Here is a 15,327-nt window from a genome sequence, read left to right on the forward strand (position 1 = left end):
ACTCGCAGCCATTATTATAATGTGCAAAAAAAATTCGCCATTTTGAAATACTCGAGCGCGTCAGATTAAGATATATATGGTTCAGATTTATATTCTAAACGTACTGTCTCATAATCTGACGATTATCTAGAGGGATTTGCCTGATCTGACAAAAAAAATATTAGAAAAACGGTTCACCCTAAAGGCCATCCCTGCAATTCCATTCCTGGGCGCTTAAAATTGTACTTATGAGCTCGCTGAGTTCAAAGAAATAATATTTCTATGCGTTTGAGTTCTCCCAGCTCGAAAGTCTGATAGAAGTTTCATAGAACACTATTTTTGAAATTTTCAAACCCCAATAACTTTTGAATGGATCAAGCAATTTTCCCGCGGTTGACGGCGATCGACGCATTTTTTAAGCTCTAATTATTTAATTTCATCAAAAACGATAATCCGATATGAAATGTCGAAGTTATGTGATAGAAACACTTTTTTCGGTTTTTTTCGTTCACGATATCTCTCGAACGAATCAACCGATTTTGACCAGTTTGGTGGTGATCGACGTCGTTTTTCAAGCTTAAAGATGGATTAGTTTTTTGAAGTTGATGGATAAAGCCGTTTAAAAGTTATTGCAAAAAACCACTTTCAAAAAAACAAATTGTTATTTTTTTAGATTTTTCAAAATTTCTCAAAATCTATCGGTCCGAATCGGTTCAAATTCACATGAAATCTAATTTTAAGGGAAACGCGGAGAAGGAAATGTAGGCATCACGCAGCTGCACGCGTTTATCGCACGAACTTTATCGACGAAATTTTGTTATTTCGGCTTGCGGAAATCGTCAGATTATATATTTTTCAATATTCTTGAATTATTTCAATCAAAATAAAAAAAAATTAGCTACGCTCGAGAATGTCAAGATGACGTTTTTTTTTTACAACTTTGCTGCCCTCCCCTCTCTTTACGTCACTCTCAAATTGTCAGATTAGTGGAATATACACTTTTTAGGATGTGATTAACTCACACTACCTTAATCTGACGCGCTCGAGAATGTCTGATGATCAATTTTTTTTTACTAATCTGATCCTGTATCCTTCACGGGCGGCCTTATATATGGGCCTCATATTTGGTGGAGGTACTTAACCGGGTACAAGGTATCCCCCTGTATATTAATCTGCCGCGCTTGAGTAAATCCCGAAATCCCCTCTTGGGCTCCCCTACTATTATGGCCATATGCTGATACATATTAACTATTATTGCAGTTATAATATAAACAATACGTGTTACTTTCTATCATAATATGCCACTAATTATATAAATTAAACGAATTTACGGAACATTTAATTACATATACATATACAATAAACAGAACACATAATTACAATAAACAGTTTTACTAAGAAATATAGGAATGAATAATGCTAACATTTAAGTTCAAGCTATATTTAAGTTTAATTGACTTCTAGAATACGGTCGTTAATTTGTAAATCTGGTTTCTTTACAGTGACAATTCCTGTATTAAATTTCGGTATGCTGATGGGATGGCAGTCACCTATGACGCCAATATTGCAGTCCTCCGATGGACCAGCCCCAGAACCCATCACAGATAACACCATATCCTGGATGGCATCGATCACATTCTTTCCTTCCATCTTCTGTGGTGTTCTGGTTGGAGATCTGGCTGATAGATGGGGCAGGAAAACCACTACAATGTTGACATCACTTATGCTGGTGGTAAGTTTCAACATACAGTCTAGTATTTCAATAATCTTTTAGTGTTCGCCACTGCAGATTTTCATGTAAATAGCTACTTATAAAAACAACATGAATCGAAACTAGGACCCTTAGGTACGTCAGATACGGACGATTTAATGCGTAAATACCACAGACCATCATAAAAATGTTAAAACGCCTAACAAATAATAATTTTGTCTTTCGGACATTATATACCAAATGTGTAAAATGACAAACACATAGAATGTCAGATTTATGCCGCGCTTTTTAAGTGACATAAAAAGTGCAAATGTCTTTGACACCTAGGGCCATGGGAACAAATAATAATATATTATTTACTTGATTATATTGACACAAAAGCATGTTTTAAGTTGTAAGATATAACGTATTTTATACTAAAAACCCTTATGACGAACCGTGAACCGTATTTGTGCTAGGAGTTTATTAAGAATGACTAATCAATTTGTTTGTTATTTATATAGGTTGATTTGTTATTTATATTAATTATTAAGTTATTCATAATTATTTAAATATAATAAATAACTTACAATCTCGATATGTCACAATATGTTAAATGTATTCCCTATTAGCATACATACCAAACTTAAAAAAAGAGATAAAAACGTTATATTTTTGACATGAAACTTGAAGTCCAAGATGGTTTCTTTGGTTTGCCAGCAATTATGTATGTGGCATATCGTTTAGCGTAGTTAAAGTCTACCTAATCTGTGACGTATTCACTCTGTGGTATGCTGGGTTTTGGCGCCTTTTCTTTGTACATTAGATCACCATCTTTCTGTTTAGCAAGACACTCGTGGGACATATTATAATTTGTCCCAGTCAGAGACTATGGTATTTGTAAACATACTAGACGAAAATTATACAAATGAGGCCCTCGATAATAAGACGAGAAATTATACAACCGTGTAATTATGTCGTAAATTGGCGAGTTTTCAAAAACCAAACAATTTCGTTTTAATTTTTTTTCCTACGTATTTAATATAAACTTTTTAGGATTTTTTCACTTCAAGTAAGGAAGTTTAAATATTTATTAGTATCTCTTCAAATATTTGGTCGTGTAATATTCGTACGTGTTTTTTCTCTTGCAAACAAAAAATAATCGAAACCGCTTATAACTTGCACCAAACCTGAAAGCGGTTTAAACCACTCTACGCTCAATTAAATCTGAATTATCTCGTTTATCGTGAAATAAACATGAATAAACAACAATTGCTAACACATTTATCTACAATATATTAAATTCCTAGCTTTAATTATTTTATGTGTTATGTTTTATATTCCTATTAATCATTATAACGTTATTCAGTTTAAACGGAATCATTTCTCAAAGGAAAAAACCATTCCGATACGTGTGTCTGTGTCGTACGAATGTTGTCGAGTGAAATGATGTGTGACAAGTGACAACATGAAGATGTGATGTCAGAGACAAAATTCAGTAGGTGCAACGTCTTTATTCTGGCCGTTGGTATCGCAAACAATATTTTGGCATTAAATTAAGGCGGCACATATATCTACACTACAATACTTTTATTGTGCAATAATATTGAATACCCTCTTTGAATCCAACCGTTTAATAATATTTAATAATGAGATTGACAAACCATTCACGTCAATATTTTTATGAGAGAACATGTCTGACGACGAAGTTATGGCTGCAGCCATTCTAGTGATTATGTTGAGAAACAGTGCACTGAAAAGATATTGCGCAATACTAACCCTACACAGTTCAAGAAATACATATTGCGCAATAATTTTAAGCTAGCTTAAACTTCTATTCAACCATTGCGCATTTTTTCAATATTATCCCTGCAATGTTGTACAATCAACTATATTGTGCAATATTATTGTACATATGTATGGGCCGCCTAAATCTAACTGACCATGTTTCATAATCCCGGTTCTCTACGTAACTGGAAGTTCTACTTCGCTTATTCATCCCAGAAGCAATGAGATAAAATATTGTATCTTTAGTATATAAGTTTTGTATGTATGTGAGTATTGTCTGTTATGAATATTCTTTAAACCAATCTTGGTTTTCATCGTCGCACATATCATTGGTAAGATAAATAATTTGGAACAAAATTAATATGATATTTTAATTAAAAAAAAATTAAAATTTTCAATCATTACAAAAACATACAGCGTAGAAATGTTATGTACATTTTATTCTTGTTATCCTAATATCCTAGCTTTCTCCTGTACCATCGATCGGACCCCTTTCTTAGGTAAACTTCCTTTAAGGTTTCTGCAGTTAGGCTATGGAATTAACTTCCCGTCACTATTCGCTTAGCTCCTTCTCTATCTACCTTTAAATTTCTGCTGTATAAACATTACCTGTCCACGTCATATCACTAACTTGCGTATTAACTACTAACTGACGTGAGACTGATCTTGAATTAAATTATCATGATTCATGTGCACTTTTTGTTTTTTATGTATCTTGTATCAGTATAGTTCTTTTTTTATTCCTGTTTTTCTACCTTATGTAATTTAATATTTTTTTTACTCACAGTGGTTGCCTAGAAGAAATCGCTTGAAAGCGATGAGGCCGCCAGTTGCCTTCCTTTTCATTTAATTTTGTTCAATATTTATATTGTAATGTAACGAAGTGTTAATAAATAAAATAAACGCCATCTGCAGCTTTTTCTATATGTATCTGTCCATGGCTTTCTTTCTCAATTCGCCACCTTTTTTTGGGCGCACCCGTCTCTTCCCTTGGTCCTTTTTTAATATCCTAGGAAATAAAGTAGGAATTAAAATTACTTTGCAATAATGGTCCTACCATGTGCGCATCTAACTATCCCGTATGACAAAAATCTATTACATGACGTACGGGAGTCAGACTTAGCACTAAGTTAAGTTGACGCGTAAGAAGTTAATACCTGTGAACACTAGGGCGTCGCAATCAAACTTAAATCTAGTTTTGTCAACTGTCACACAAATTTCTGTATTTGACAGCCCTCAATATGAAATTGTGACAACGAAATAGAATATGTTACAATATCATTCCGATGTTAGGAAAACTTGACATTTAACAAAGGGATTTCATATTGTTACAGATAAGTTGGAGCATAACCCTTTTCTCACTTCGTCCATGGGCGCTGATCACGTCCCGGGCAGTTGCTGGGTTGGCCTGTGCTGGCTGCTATGTAGTCACACCATTATATTTAAAAGAGGTATTGTTAAAATTAAATGTTAGAAAAGTTTATTTATTTATTCCACTACATTTTTCTATCTTAACAGTTACTACTAGTACGATAGAATTCCAAAATAATTCCCACACCTTATCCTAATTATCCTACATAAAAAGTTAGCAAATTATTAGATACCATTCTGTAATGTAATGTATATATGGCAACGTTAAGATTTATTGAGCAGTAGCCTAAAGGCTTGAGAGTTGGGCACCTATCACAGGTCGTAGGTTCGAATTCCGGCTGTGCACCAATGAACTATATGCGCGTATTTGACGCGATGTTACATTAAAGAAAAACATCTTGACCCCAAAAAGTCGACGGCATGTGTCAGACATAGAATCCTGATAAGTATATACAAAAATCTGATACCAAGAAAGTTGACGGGGTTGTGGCACTAGTTTTTAATGTACAGAACTGCGCCGGGAGAGTACCAACAGCGATACCAATCACAAAGTTTTTGTTTGCAATATAAAACTAGTTCTCTTGATATCATTAACATTGAAGGTAGACCTATTTTTATACAAAAATCTACTTGGTACTTTTCATAAAAAACGTATGGTATATCATGTTACAAAATTCACATTTATCTGATATGATTTTGCCATTGCACTAGTCCAAAATAATCATGTCGCTAACTTGACACCTTTCTACAGATAGCGTCAGACCGCATAAGAGGCGCTCTGGGTTCCCTCTTCATCCTGGTACAAAACCTTGGATACCTGTTGGTCTACGTGGCCGGAGACCTACTCTCCTTTGTGACTGTAATGTGGCTGTGCACGGCAATACCTGTGCTGCATCTACTGGTCTTCTTGACTATGCCGGAAACACCAGTGTTTTTAGTAAAACAAGGAAAATATAAGGTAACGTATTTTTTGTTGATCTGCATCCCTCTTAATTAACATGCATAATCTGTGACCGTTTAAGTTATGTAGTCAATACATATGCGTCTGTTATGCTTATTATTTAAAAAAAATATTTTTTCTAAAAAAATAATTAGCATATTACTTACACATATAAATTAGAATGTATAATTTGTTTCAAAATAGAATAATTGCACAAAAGAAAAAAATAAAACATACAAACATACGAAAAGCGCAGTGCCATAGCTGATGATTAGGAAAACATCGATATTGACATCGATGTCCTATATTTATCGAAAACCGAACATCGACGTTCGATTTTTGCATTAATAATTGACAAAATAAAATACAGTGTAATTAATGGTTGAAACATTATTAAGAAACAGAACAAATTATTAAATATTCCGAAATTTTTATCAACTGGCTGAATGTAAAGTAATTTTGATAAAGAACCTTTAAATATATTTCTTTGTTGATAAAGAGTAGTGAGTAAGTGTGAGAGAGAAAGAGCGAGCGAGACAACGAAGAACGAACGAAGTGAACGAGCTGGGCGCAAATAATGAACTCGAGTTCAAAATTTTAATAAACCTGATTTGTAGATTTGTTTTGTAAGTTGTATTGGGTTTGCGTGCTTTAACATCGATGTAACGATATTATACGTTTAGCAACATCGATGTCAAAACATCAATGTTTTTGCTCTCAACGATGATCATTGAACATCGATACCTACTTTTGTGTTATGTCACACAAAACTTCATCATGATGCTTAATGCATAGAAAATCATAAACATGAATTAAGATATTTTTATATATTTTGTGGTGTCTATTAATGTATAAATAGACTTGTCAGGAGCGCGACAAATGCATATAAAAATAATTCTTCAACTTGTTCATGTTAAGCTATCTAGTAACTAACTGACTAAGAGCCTGTTTCACTATGTATGAATAAAGTACCAAATAGCTATGCAACACATAAATTATTCCAAAGATAAAAGTTACAAATAAGATACTTCGCGTTTCATGACGAATAGCGCTATCTGACAGTCGTGAAACGCAACAAACACTAGCTACCAATAAGTAATAAATGGCTTATTTGGAACTTATCCGGACATTGTGAAACAGACCCTTAGTCCAATTATTAGCCGCGATAGCAAATCCGTTTGACGGATTACAGCCCCACCATAGACTTTGTACGAACCGAATGAGCTTTTAATGTCATATCGAAAACAGAAACATAAATGACGAGTTCAAGTTCGTATAACTGCATAAGATTAGTTCCACATAGGAAATGATTAAAATTCAACAAAATACGCATACATTTTATTTTTTTTAAAGCAAAAAAAGGATTTATTTCCTGTTTATTGGAATGTATTCTCCGAACCATGAATGTGCAAAATTCAAGATCATAAACAAGTATTCGTTTTTGCATTTGATAAATAAAAAATGTATTGATGTATACATATTTATGATACAAAGCACGAATATAACTATGCCATACAAACAAAACTAATCTTCATTCTGTATATTATTAAAACAAGTTTATTTACTTTTTATCTTAAAAAGACTATGCGTATATGAATATAATATCATTACCTGGTTTTTACAAGTAGAAAATTTGGCTCGTACCAAGATTAAAGTTTTTAATTCTATTTAATATTTTTGACTGAATCTCAGGGAAAATATCTGTTTTAACTGTCGCCATTCGTCTGTTGGAAATACCATACGAAACTATAACTAGAACCTGTGTGTCAAAATTATAATTATACATATATGTATTAAGAAGCTTTCAAACTAATAATAAATGTATATACTACATATATACAGTCCGAGTCACTTGAATAGCCTCACCCCCAAAATTAATATGAATTCTGTTGTATATTCAATGTTGCCTGTTTTACTTCATAAGTAAACTTAATTAGCGTTGTACTATAGCTTAATCATAAAAAGTAAAAATAAGATAAATAAATAGTACTAACTGCACACTAAAGTAGTGAAAATGGTGCGTCACTTGAATAGCATCAGTGAAATAAAACACAAATAAATAAGGCTATAATTTGTTTTTAATACTTTGTATACTTTCCATTGCTTTTAATAACTTCAAAAATACGTTCGGGAATAGACCTATATAATGAATGAATGTAATTTTGATCCAAATTATTTAAATTTTATGAATTTCTTGTTCAAGATCTGCGCTGCTATTAAACTGGCGTCCACCGGCAAATATCTGGCGAGATAGATAGCCCTAAATATTTTCCATAATATTCAAGTCCGGAGAGTTCAATGGCCAATCTAAAACTTCAATTTTACTTTTTTGAAACCAAGCTTTTGTTTCCTGTGACGCATGTATAGAGGCATTATCGTGTTGGAAAATCCAGTTCCGGTGTTTTAAAATTTTAAAAATATTTTTTTTCTTTTCTTCTAATAGATTAGTATACAATGCTGAATTTGTTTGCCTCGGAAAATTGAAATTGGAATAGGCCCCTTATAAGAAACCGCCCCCCATACCATTACTGAGCGACCTCCCGCTCTTCTTTTCTTAGATCGTGAAAATAACATGAATAACCATCTGGACCATCTAAATTGAATATTTTTTCATCACTAAAAATAACATTATGCCTTTGATTTTTCCAAGACATATGTATTTTAGCAAATAACAACGGGCTTTTTGATATTGATCGCGCAAATGAGGTTTCCTCTTGATTTTCTGCCGTTTAAGGTTTGGTGATGACTTTATAATGCATCGCACGGTAGACAGTGATGCGCTGGTGTTAACTTCATTCGCAATTTGTCGCGCTGTCTTGGAAGAATTAGATGCTGCACGTAAAATAAGCCGACGTTCACTTGACGAAGTAGCCAATTTTGTACGACCTTTATAGTTTTTCCCATAGTTTTCTTTATTTTTCACATAATTATTAACTACCTTAGGACTGCGACCAATTTTTATTGCAATTTCACGGTGAGATAGTTTTTGATCCAAATAAAATTCTCTTTTTCTCTTTCGGTTTTTTTTTATTTTTCGACCACGACCCATGATAGCTAAACATTTGAATAAGACTTCGAAAAAAATATATACGTAATATTCGACGCTTAAATAAAGAATTGCTACCAAAAAATCAAAACAAACGCACGCGAGTAATGTTCGAATAGCACTGAGGCTAATCATGTGACGCGGACGAAATGTCGCACCGACGCGGGGCGCGGTATTCCAGTGGGGGTTCGTACGTGTTTTGTTTTGTATCGTAATGCACTGCGCATGAAGTCTAATTAATACTAGTATGAAAATAATATTCGTTCATATTTATACAGAAATTCCAAAATTTAGGGGTGAGGCTATTCAAGTGACTCGGACTGTACATATTATAAGCCGATTGAACTTATCAAATAAGGATTAATTATAATTATATTTTGTGTGGATTTTGACTATTTTAAACAATTAACCACCTCAGCTGCACAGTCCTATTATTTGTGTATTCTCTATACTCAAATCATCACCTTGAAACTACTTCTAGTCTAGCGGACTGTGGAAGTGAAGACTTCCACAGTCCGCTTAACAAGACATCTTTTGCGAACTAGCTAACCGTGGAATCGACTCTCGTTGGGGACTTCCCTAGGAGATACGAACTCCAACTGTTTAAAATAGAGCTCCTCCATCATTGGCCGGCAAGGCACCCACTAAAATGGGCGTTCATCAGCTAATCGGCATCTCGTAGCCTCGCTCGCCCTATGCTACAAAAAAAATCTGTGCACAACAGTTATCTAGTTACGAGTAGATAAAGGTGTCAGCTTATTTAAACTAAATGTTATACAATTTTATTTTAGGAAGCCCGTGTGGCATTAGCATGGCTACGCCACACATCACCGGATGACAAGAATCTTGAAGAAGAAGTCCAACAGATGGAAAGAGAGGAGGAATACGCACGCTCTATGAAAAAGGGTTCTTGGAAAAGTTTATGTAAGTATTATACATATACTTGACATTATATTGCCGATCACAAGTGCGTTGCCGACCTTTTTAGAATTAGTGTGCTCTTTTCTTGAACATTTGTTGCTTTAAAATCATTGCATCACATATATTATACAAAATGCATAAGTTTAATTGTTAAAAAATAAATTGTTTTTAAATAAATCATTTATTAATTTCATTTAAATTAGAACAATAGAGTGTATATAGAACATTTTGGTGAATTATTTCTTTATAATAATAATAATCCAGGGGCGTTAAAACCCTTTTTCACACAGAATTTCTTTCCTTTTTTTGCATTCCGAATTTCATTACGATGTTTTCCTTCACCATTCGAGCGTGGTGCCCAGAACGAACCATGGACCCTCAAAGATGAGAGTCGGACGCTGCAGCCACTAGCCAGTATTTGACAAAATTAAATTAATTTCCAGTCCAAGACAAGACAACATTCCAAGCGTTCCGTATAGCGCTAAGCGTGATGCTGTCTCAAGAGACCTGTGGCTATTTGGTTGTATTGATGTACGCCGGTTCCATATTTGACCAGGCTTCGCAGTCTATCAGCTTGAAGCTCAGTCCCAACAAACAGACTATAGTAGTGGGGGTCATACAGCTCATTGGATCTATAGTCGCTAGTTGCATCGTGGAGCAGACAGGACGAAAGGTAATATATAAAATATTTTTAAGTCAATGGAAATAGACCTCTTTCGAAGTCATGGGAAAAATTGTCTATGACAAAAATTGTATAGGAAAAATTTTTTGGATAAAAATCAAGATTTATAAAAAATTACCAAAAACATTAAAAGATCTACTAGAGTTTTTAAAAATCGATTTAATTTACTACTTTGGAAAAAAATGTATTATTATATTAAATAGTATTTGGATGAAAATTATAATATTAATTGATGATATAATAATATATTTTTATGAGATAGTTTATCACTATAAATAATATAAGAAATGACTAATTGTATGTAAATTTCCTTTTAAGACGAATTTGCACGCCATTATGTGTGTTATATGCGAACTTTCGATTGTGTCACCATAGCATTTTTGTGCCATATTCCTGCAAATAAATTATTATTCCAATTAAAGTTCAAACATTTACGAAAGGGATCAATAAAATTGTGAAGTATATTTGAATAACTAATACCTAATTTGAGCGACGTTGTGTGTCAATCGAAACTTTTCATGGATTGCTTAATCTATGCAGTTATTATACGTTCTGTCAGAAATTAATAGAGAAATAAATTACAGAACGAAATTACTCAAGTTTTTAAGTACCCATCAGTCTCTTTTCATCAAGGCCTACACTCAATTTGACAGAAAGAGACGGAAGATTATTTTAGTCAGAACAGTGCAAGTGACTGATGTAGTTAGAAATACTTAATAATAATATGGACATCATCACACTTAAATATTTAGTAAAGAAAAATTTAATTTGCAGTGGCTCCTCGCTGGTACATCACTAGCGACGGGATTGTCTATGCTGTCATTAGGAGCATGGTTCTATGTCACATCACTATCAATATGGCTGCCGGGATGGTTGCCAGTATTGGCTATGTGTTTGTGTATATTTTCAAACGCCGCTGGCTATCAACCCGTCCCATATGTTATTATGTCAGAACTATTTTCATTCCAAGTAAGTTCTCTTTTTGTATGATTGTTTATCTAGGTTCATATATTCATATAGCTCAATAAAAGATATTTGAACTCGGTTTAACTTACATTTTTATAAATTTTAAAACGTTTTTTATTCCAGCATCGAGGAATGGTGACGTCCTTTATCAGTAGTGTTGACGCACTCAGCGACTTCCTACAAACAAAAGCCTACGACCCAATGCTGAAATATTTCGGCATACACTGGGTTTTCATATTTTTCTCTCTCGTATGCTTCTTAGGGACATTTTACACTGTTCTATACGTACCAGAGACTAAAGACCGAAGTGTAGAAGAGATCTATGCTTTATTAGAAGATGGGAGACAGAAGGAGAAAAGGAAAGATGTAGAGAATGGTATAGACAAAGACAATGAAGTGAGTCGCCTTTAGGATTTTTGTTGAAATATAATTATTTTGTTGCGGTCTAGAAATAATTTGTATTGACACGTATTTCTTTAAATACAAGCAAACTACCGACATATTTATTGTATTGCGAAGTACAAGGTCACGAAAATATCAAAGCAAAATAGTTGAAAACTGATATAAAAAAATACTTATTAAAACTACTGTTTACTGATAAGCTATAAAAACTAGGTGTTATTAAAATATATATTTATGTTTTTAGCCTTTGTAAGGTTAGTATCATAAGGCAAATGAAATTGTATTTTTCCATTCAAATCTTTTATAAATTAATATTTCTGATATAAATCTTTAAACTTTTAACTTAAATTTTTTTACAAATGTGGGTAGACAAATTATTTCAAACACGACTTGCTATTATAAAAAATCAATATCTCCAGATTCGATTATATTTTTTTGGATATTGTATTCCATACACATGTTTAGTTATTAAGTCGTAAAATTTTTGTATTTGCTGCTTACAAAAATAATAGTGAGCTTTATTCATACGCAAATTATTATATATGAGACTATTGTTTTGTCTAGTATGGGTCAATACGATACAAAACACGAAACGATAATGTCACGCACGATAGCATAAACTATTTTTTTTTTGAAATAAAACTAATATATCTCTTTCATCACAATTTGTCAGGAGGTTATTATACATATGTTAAAAGAGTGATATTACACAGATTTAGTTTTGATAAATAAGTGGGCTTATGTTTAGTAAAACCAACTTTAAAAGACGCATATTTGTACTATATATTCATATGTATAGAGAACTTGAGCAACGATCGGGAATTGCATTTAGAATTTAGCAAACTACCATCCAAAATAACTTGTTTATATATATATATGTCAAAAACATTATAGTATTGTATTTGACAACTTGACAAAGATATCATAAATCTACTATAGTATCGAAATTCTCTTGGAAGTTCTATACTAGTTTGACAAAGTGTTAAACGTATTTCAATCATTAAAAAAAATATATTTATAAGTATCATATCAATAATTTTGATAAAAACAACAATCATTAAAAAAAGTTTTTATATTTAAATGTAGTATTAGACGTTTAATATCAATCTTTAATTTTGAAAAAGCGATAATAAAAAGAGACCGACACATAAATACATAAGATTTCCCGTGGGAGAAAATAATATAGGAAGCCTTATACAGTGTATAAACTTTAAATTAGTGTAGTAAGAAGATATAGGTTTCATTACTATATCTTCTTACTATATCTTATATATCAAACTCGTGCTACATTTACAAGTAGCGGCACGAAAGTCTAGCGCTGACCGTTATTGCGCAGAAGTAAAAAATAAGGTACCTGAGGGGGGCTAGCGGAATGAAGCGCGTCGATTGGCTCTGCAGTCGCATTCCGCCCCCCGCACCACAGTACACATACGCAGCAATCCCCTCCACGTATCGGCCAGCGCTAGACTTACGTGCCGCTGCCTATACGCCCGAACCCAATAATTTATCCACAGATTCTCAGATTGAAAACAATCTGAAGTCAGACCGTGATACTCGATCGATCTCCTATCTGCATTCCAATTACTAAACCCTACGAAGACAATCCATTTTTGGCGACTGATAGAATGCAGTCTCTTCGCTCTTTACACTCATATATTTGATAGTCAATATAAACCAAATAACAAATTATTTAAATATATAATAAATAAACAATTAAAAAATCCAAACACTGTCTCTGAAAGGTCAAGACCAGGAAAAAAGAAGGGAAACCAGTCAACGTCACCAGAGTCCAAAGAAGACAACTGCGAAGCCGATACAACAAGAAAAGCAGCGAAAAAATTATATAAAAACAAACACATAGACAACTACTTGACAAAAAAAACAAACTCAAAACGTCCCGCTCTAGAAGAATATACAGCATGTCAATAACAATTACAAGCGCCCCCTCCACCTCTCCCAAGCCGGCTGGTCACCGTGGGGGAAAAAGACTATTACCCTTCAAATCCCAAAATAAAAAATAATTCTCTCAAAATAGTCAATCGCCAAAAAGACAATCAGCACCTGTATATTGCAACAATTAATACTCTCACTCTAAGAAAGGAAGAAAGCCTTACTGAGCTAATATTAGCAATTGAAAAAATTCACTGGTCCATTATAGGCCTTAGCGAAGTTCGGAGGCTAGGAGAAGAAATAGAAGACCATGGTAATTTTGTATTTTATTTTAAAGGCGAAACATCAGGCAAATATGGAGTCGGATTTCTTATAAAAAAAGAACTTCGAAAGAATATCGAGGAGTTCTTGGGAATATCTGAACGAATTGCTATTCTGAACATTACAATGCCACAATCGAACGCAAAATGGTCTATAGTACAGATTTACTGCCCTACGGAACAAGCCAGTAACGCCGATGTGGATTCCTTCTACGCAGATCTTAGAAGAGCTATATTAAATTATACACATAAAAATCTCATTGTTGTGGAAATGGGTGGGACACATCGCAAGAGGTACAGAAAAGTGGAGCAAAAAACTGCTTAACTGGTGCCCAAGGTACAGCAAGCGCAAAAGAGGGAGACAACTGAGAAGGTGGATTGACCACATTAAAGAAACGGCAGGTGGTACATGGCAGAGAGTGGCACAGTGTAGAGAGGAATGGCGGGATTTGGAGGAGGCCTTTGCCAAAAAAGGGCACACAGATGCACCAGATTTAGATTAATATGAAAATTTGTTTAAATGTATATAAAATATGTAAGTATCTGAATAAAGGCTATTATTATTATTATTATTATTATTATTATAAACCAAATAAAGTAAATAAAACCGTGCAAATAATAATTAAATATACATGTTTATGTTCAAAGCATAATATCATATAGCTGTTAATTATTTTAAAAACTGGTGTAAGTTAAAATCTTAAAATAATATGATATTGGCACAGTTAAACTTCATCATTTTCATACAATGGTCTATCCACATACACCAATCCTACCTACCATTCTATCGACAGAAGGCTATTACAATTCGTCGATGGGTTTAAGACGCACTTTGAACAATATTGGATTTTTTTTGTCTATCTCAGATGGTCAAAAATGGATTGAGATAGGTTATTGGGTTTAGGCGTTAGTAGTCACCATAGTTAGCACTTCTATTACCTAATACGGTATTTTCAACTGTGATAGATATTATGTGCCACAAACGAATGTGATATTGCGAATTTTATTTAATAGTATTATGTTGTCTGATGGACAATAAAATTATTTGAAATATTTTGTGATTTTATTTACCTATAAATGCCAGCAGCATCCCATGTCAACGTTTTATATCGATCTAGCAGCCTTTTAATCGTCGATTTCATTTTTATATTTCCAGACGTGTATATGATAATATTAACATTTGAAGACTATTGAACTCACTAACTGAATTGTTTTTAAAGAGCAGTGTTGGCCTAGTGGCTTCAGCGTGCGACTCTCATACCTGAGGTCGTAGGTTCAATCCCGGGCTATGCACCAATGTACTTTCTTTGTATGTGCGCATTTAACACTTGT

At 33.4% G+C, this 15,327-nt stretch overlaps 1 protein-coding gene across 2 annotated transcripts in view; it reads left to right on the plus strand.

The window, feature by feature from the left end:
• LOC110995978 (solute carrier family 2, facilitated glucose transporter member 8) overlaps positions 1-12,092 on the plus strand; it is a 30,342-nt gene extending 18,250 nt beyond the window's left edge. For both annotated transcript variants that reach the window (XM_045632710.1, XM_045632711.1), the window contains 7 exons: positions 1,482-1,711; positions 4,792-4,908; positions 5,580-5,786; positions 9,606-9,738; positions 10,179-10,408; positions 11,192-11,386; positions 11,507-12,092. In XM_045632710.1, the coding sequence (XP_045488666.1) occupies positions 1,482-1,711; positions 4,792-4,908; positions 5,580-5,786; positions 9,606-9,738; positions 10,179-10,408; positions 11,192-11,386; positions 11,507-11,794 (1,400 nt within the window). In that variant the 3' untranslated portion in view covers positions 11,795-12,092. The remainder of the gene's footprint in view (positions 1-1,481; positions 1,712-4,791; positions 4,909-5,579; positions 5,787-9,605; positions 9,739-10,178; positions 10,409-11,191; positions 11,387-11,506) is intronic.
• The last annotated feature ends 3,235 nt before the right edge of the window (positions 12,093-15,327 follow it).

The sequence above is a fragment of the Pieris rapae genome, chromosome 20 (assembly GCF_905147795.1).
Source record: "Pieris rapae chromosome 20, ilPieRapa1.1, whole genome shotgun sequence".
NCBI lineage: Eukaryota > Metazoa > Arthropoda > Insecta > Lepidoptera > Pieridae > Pieris > Pieris rapae.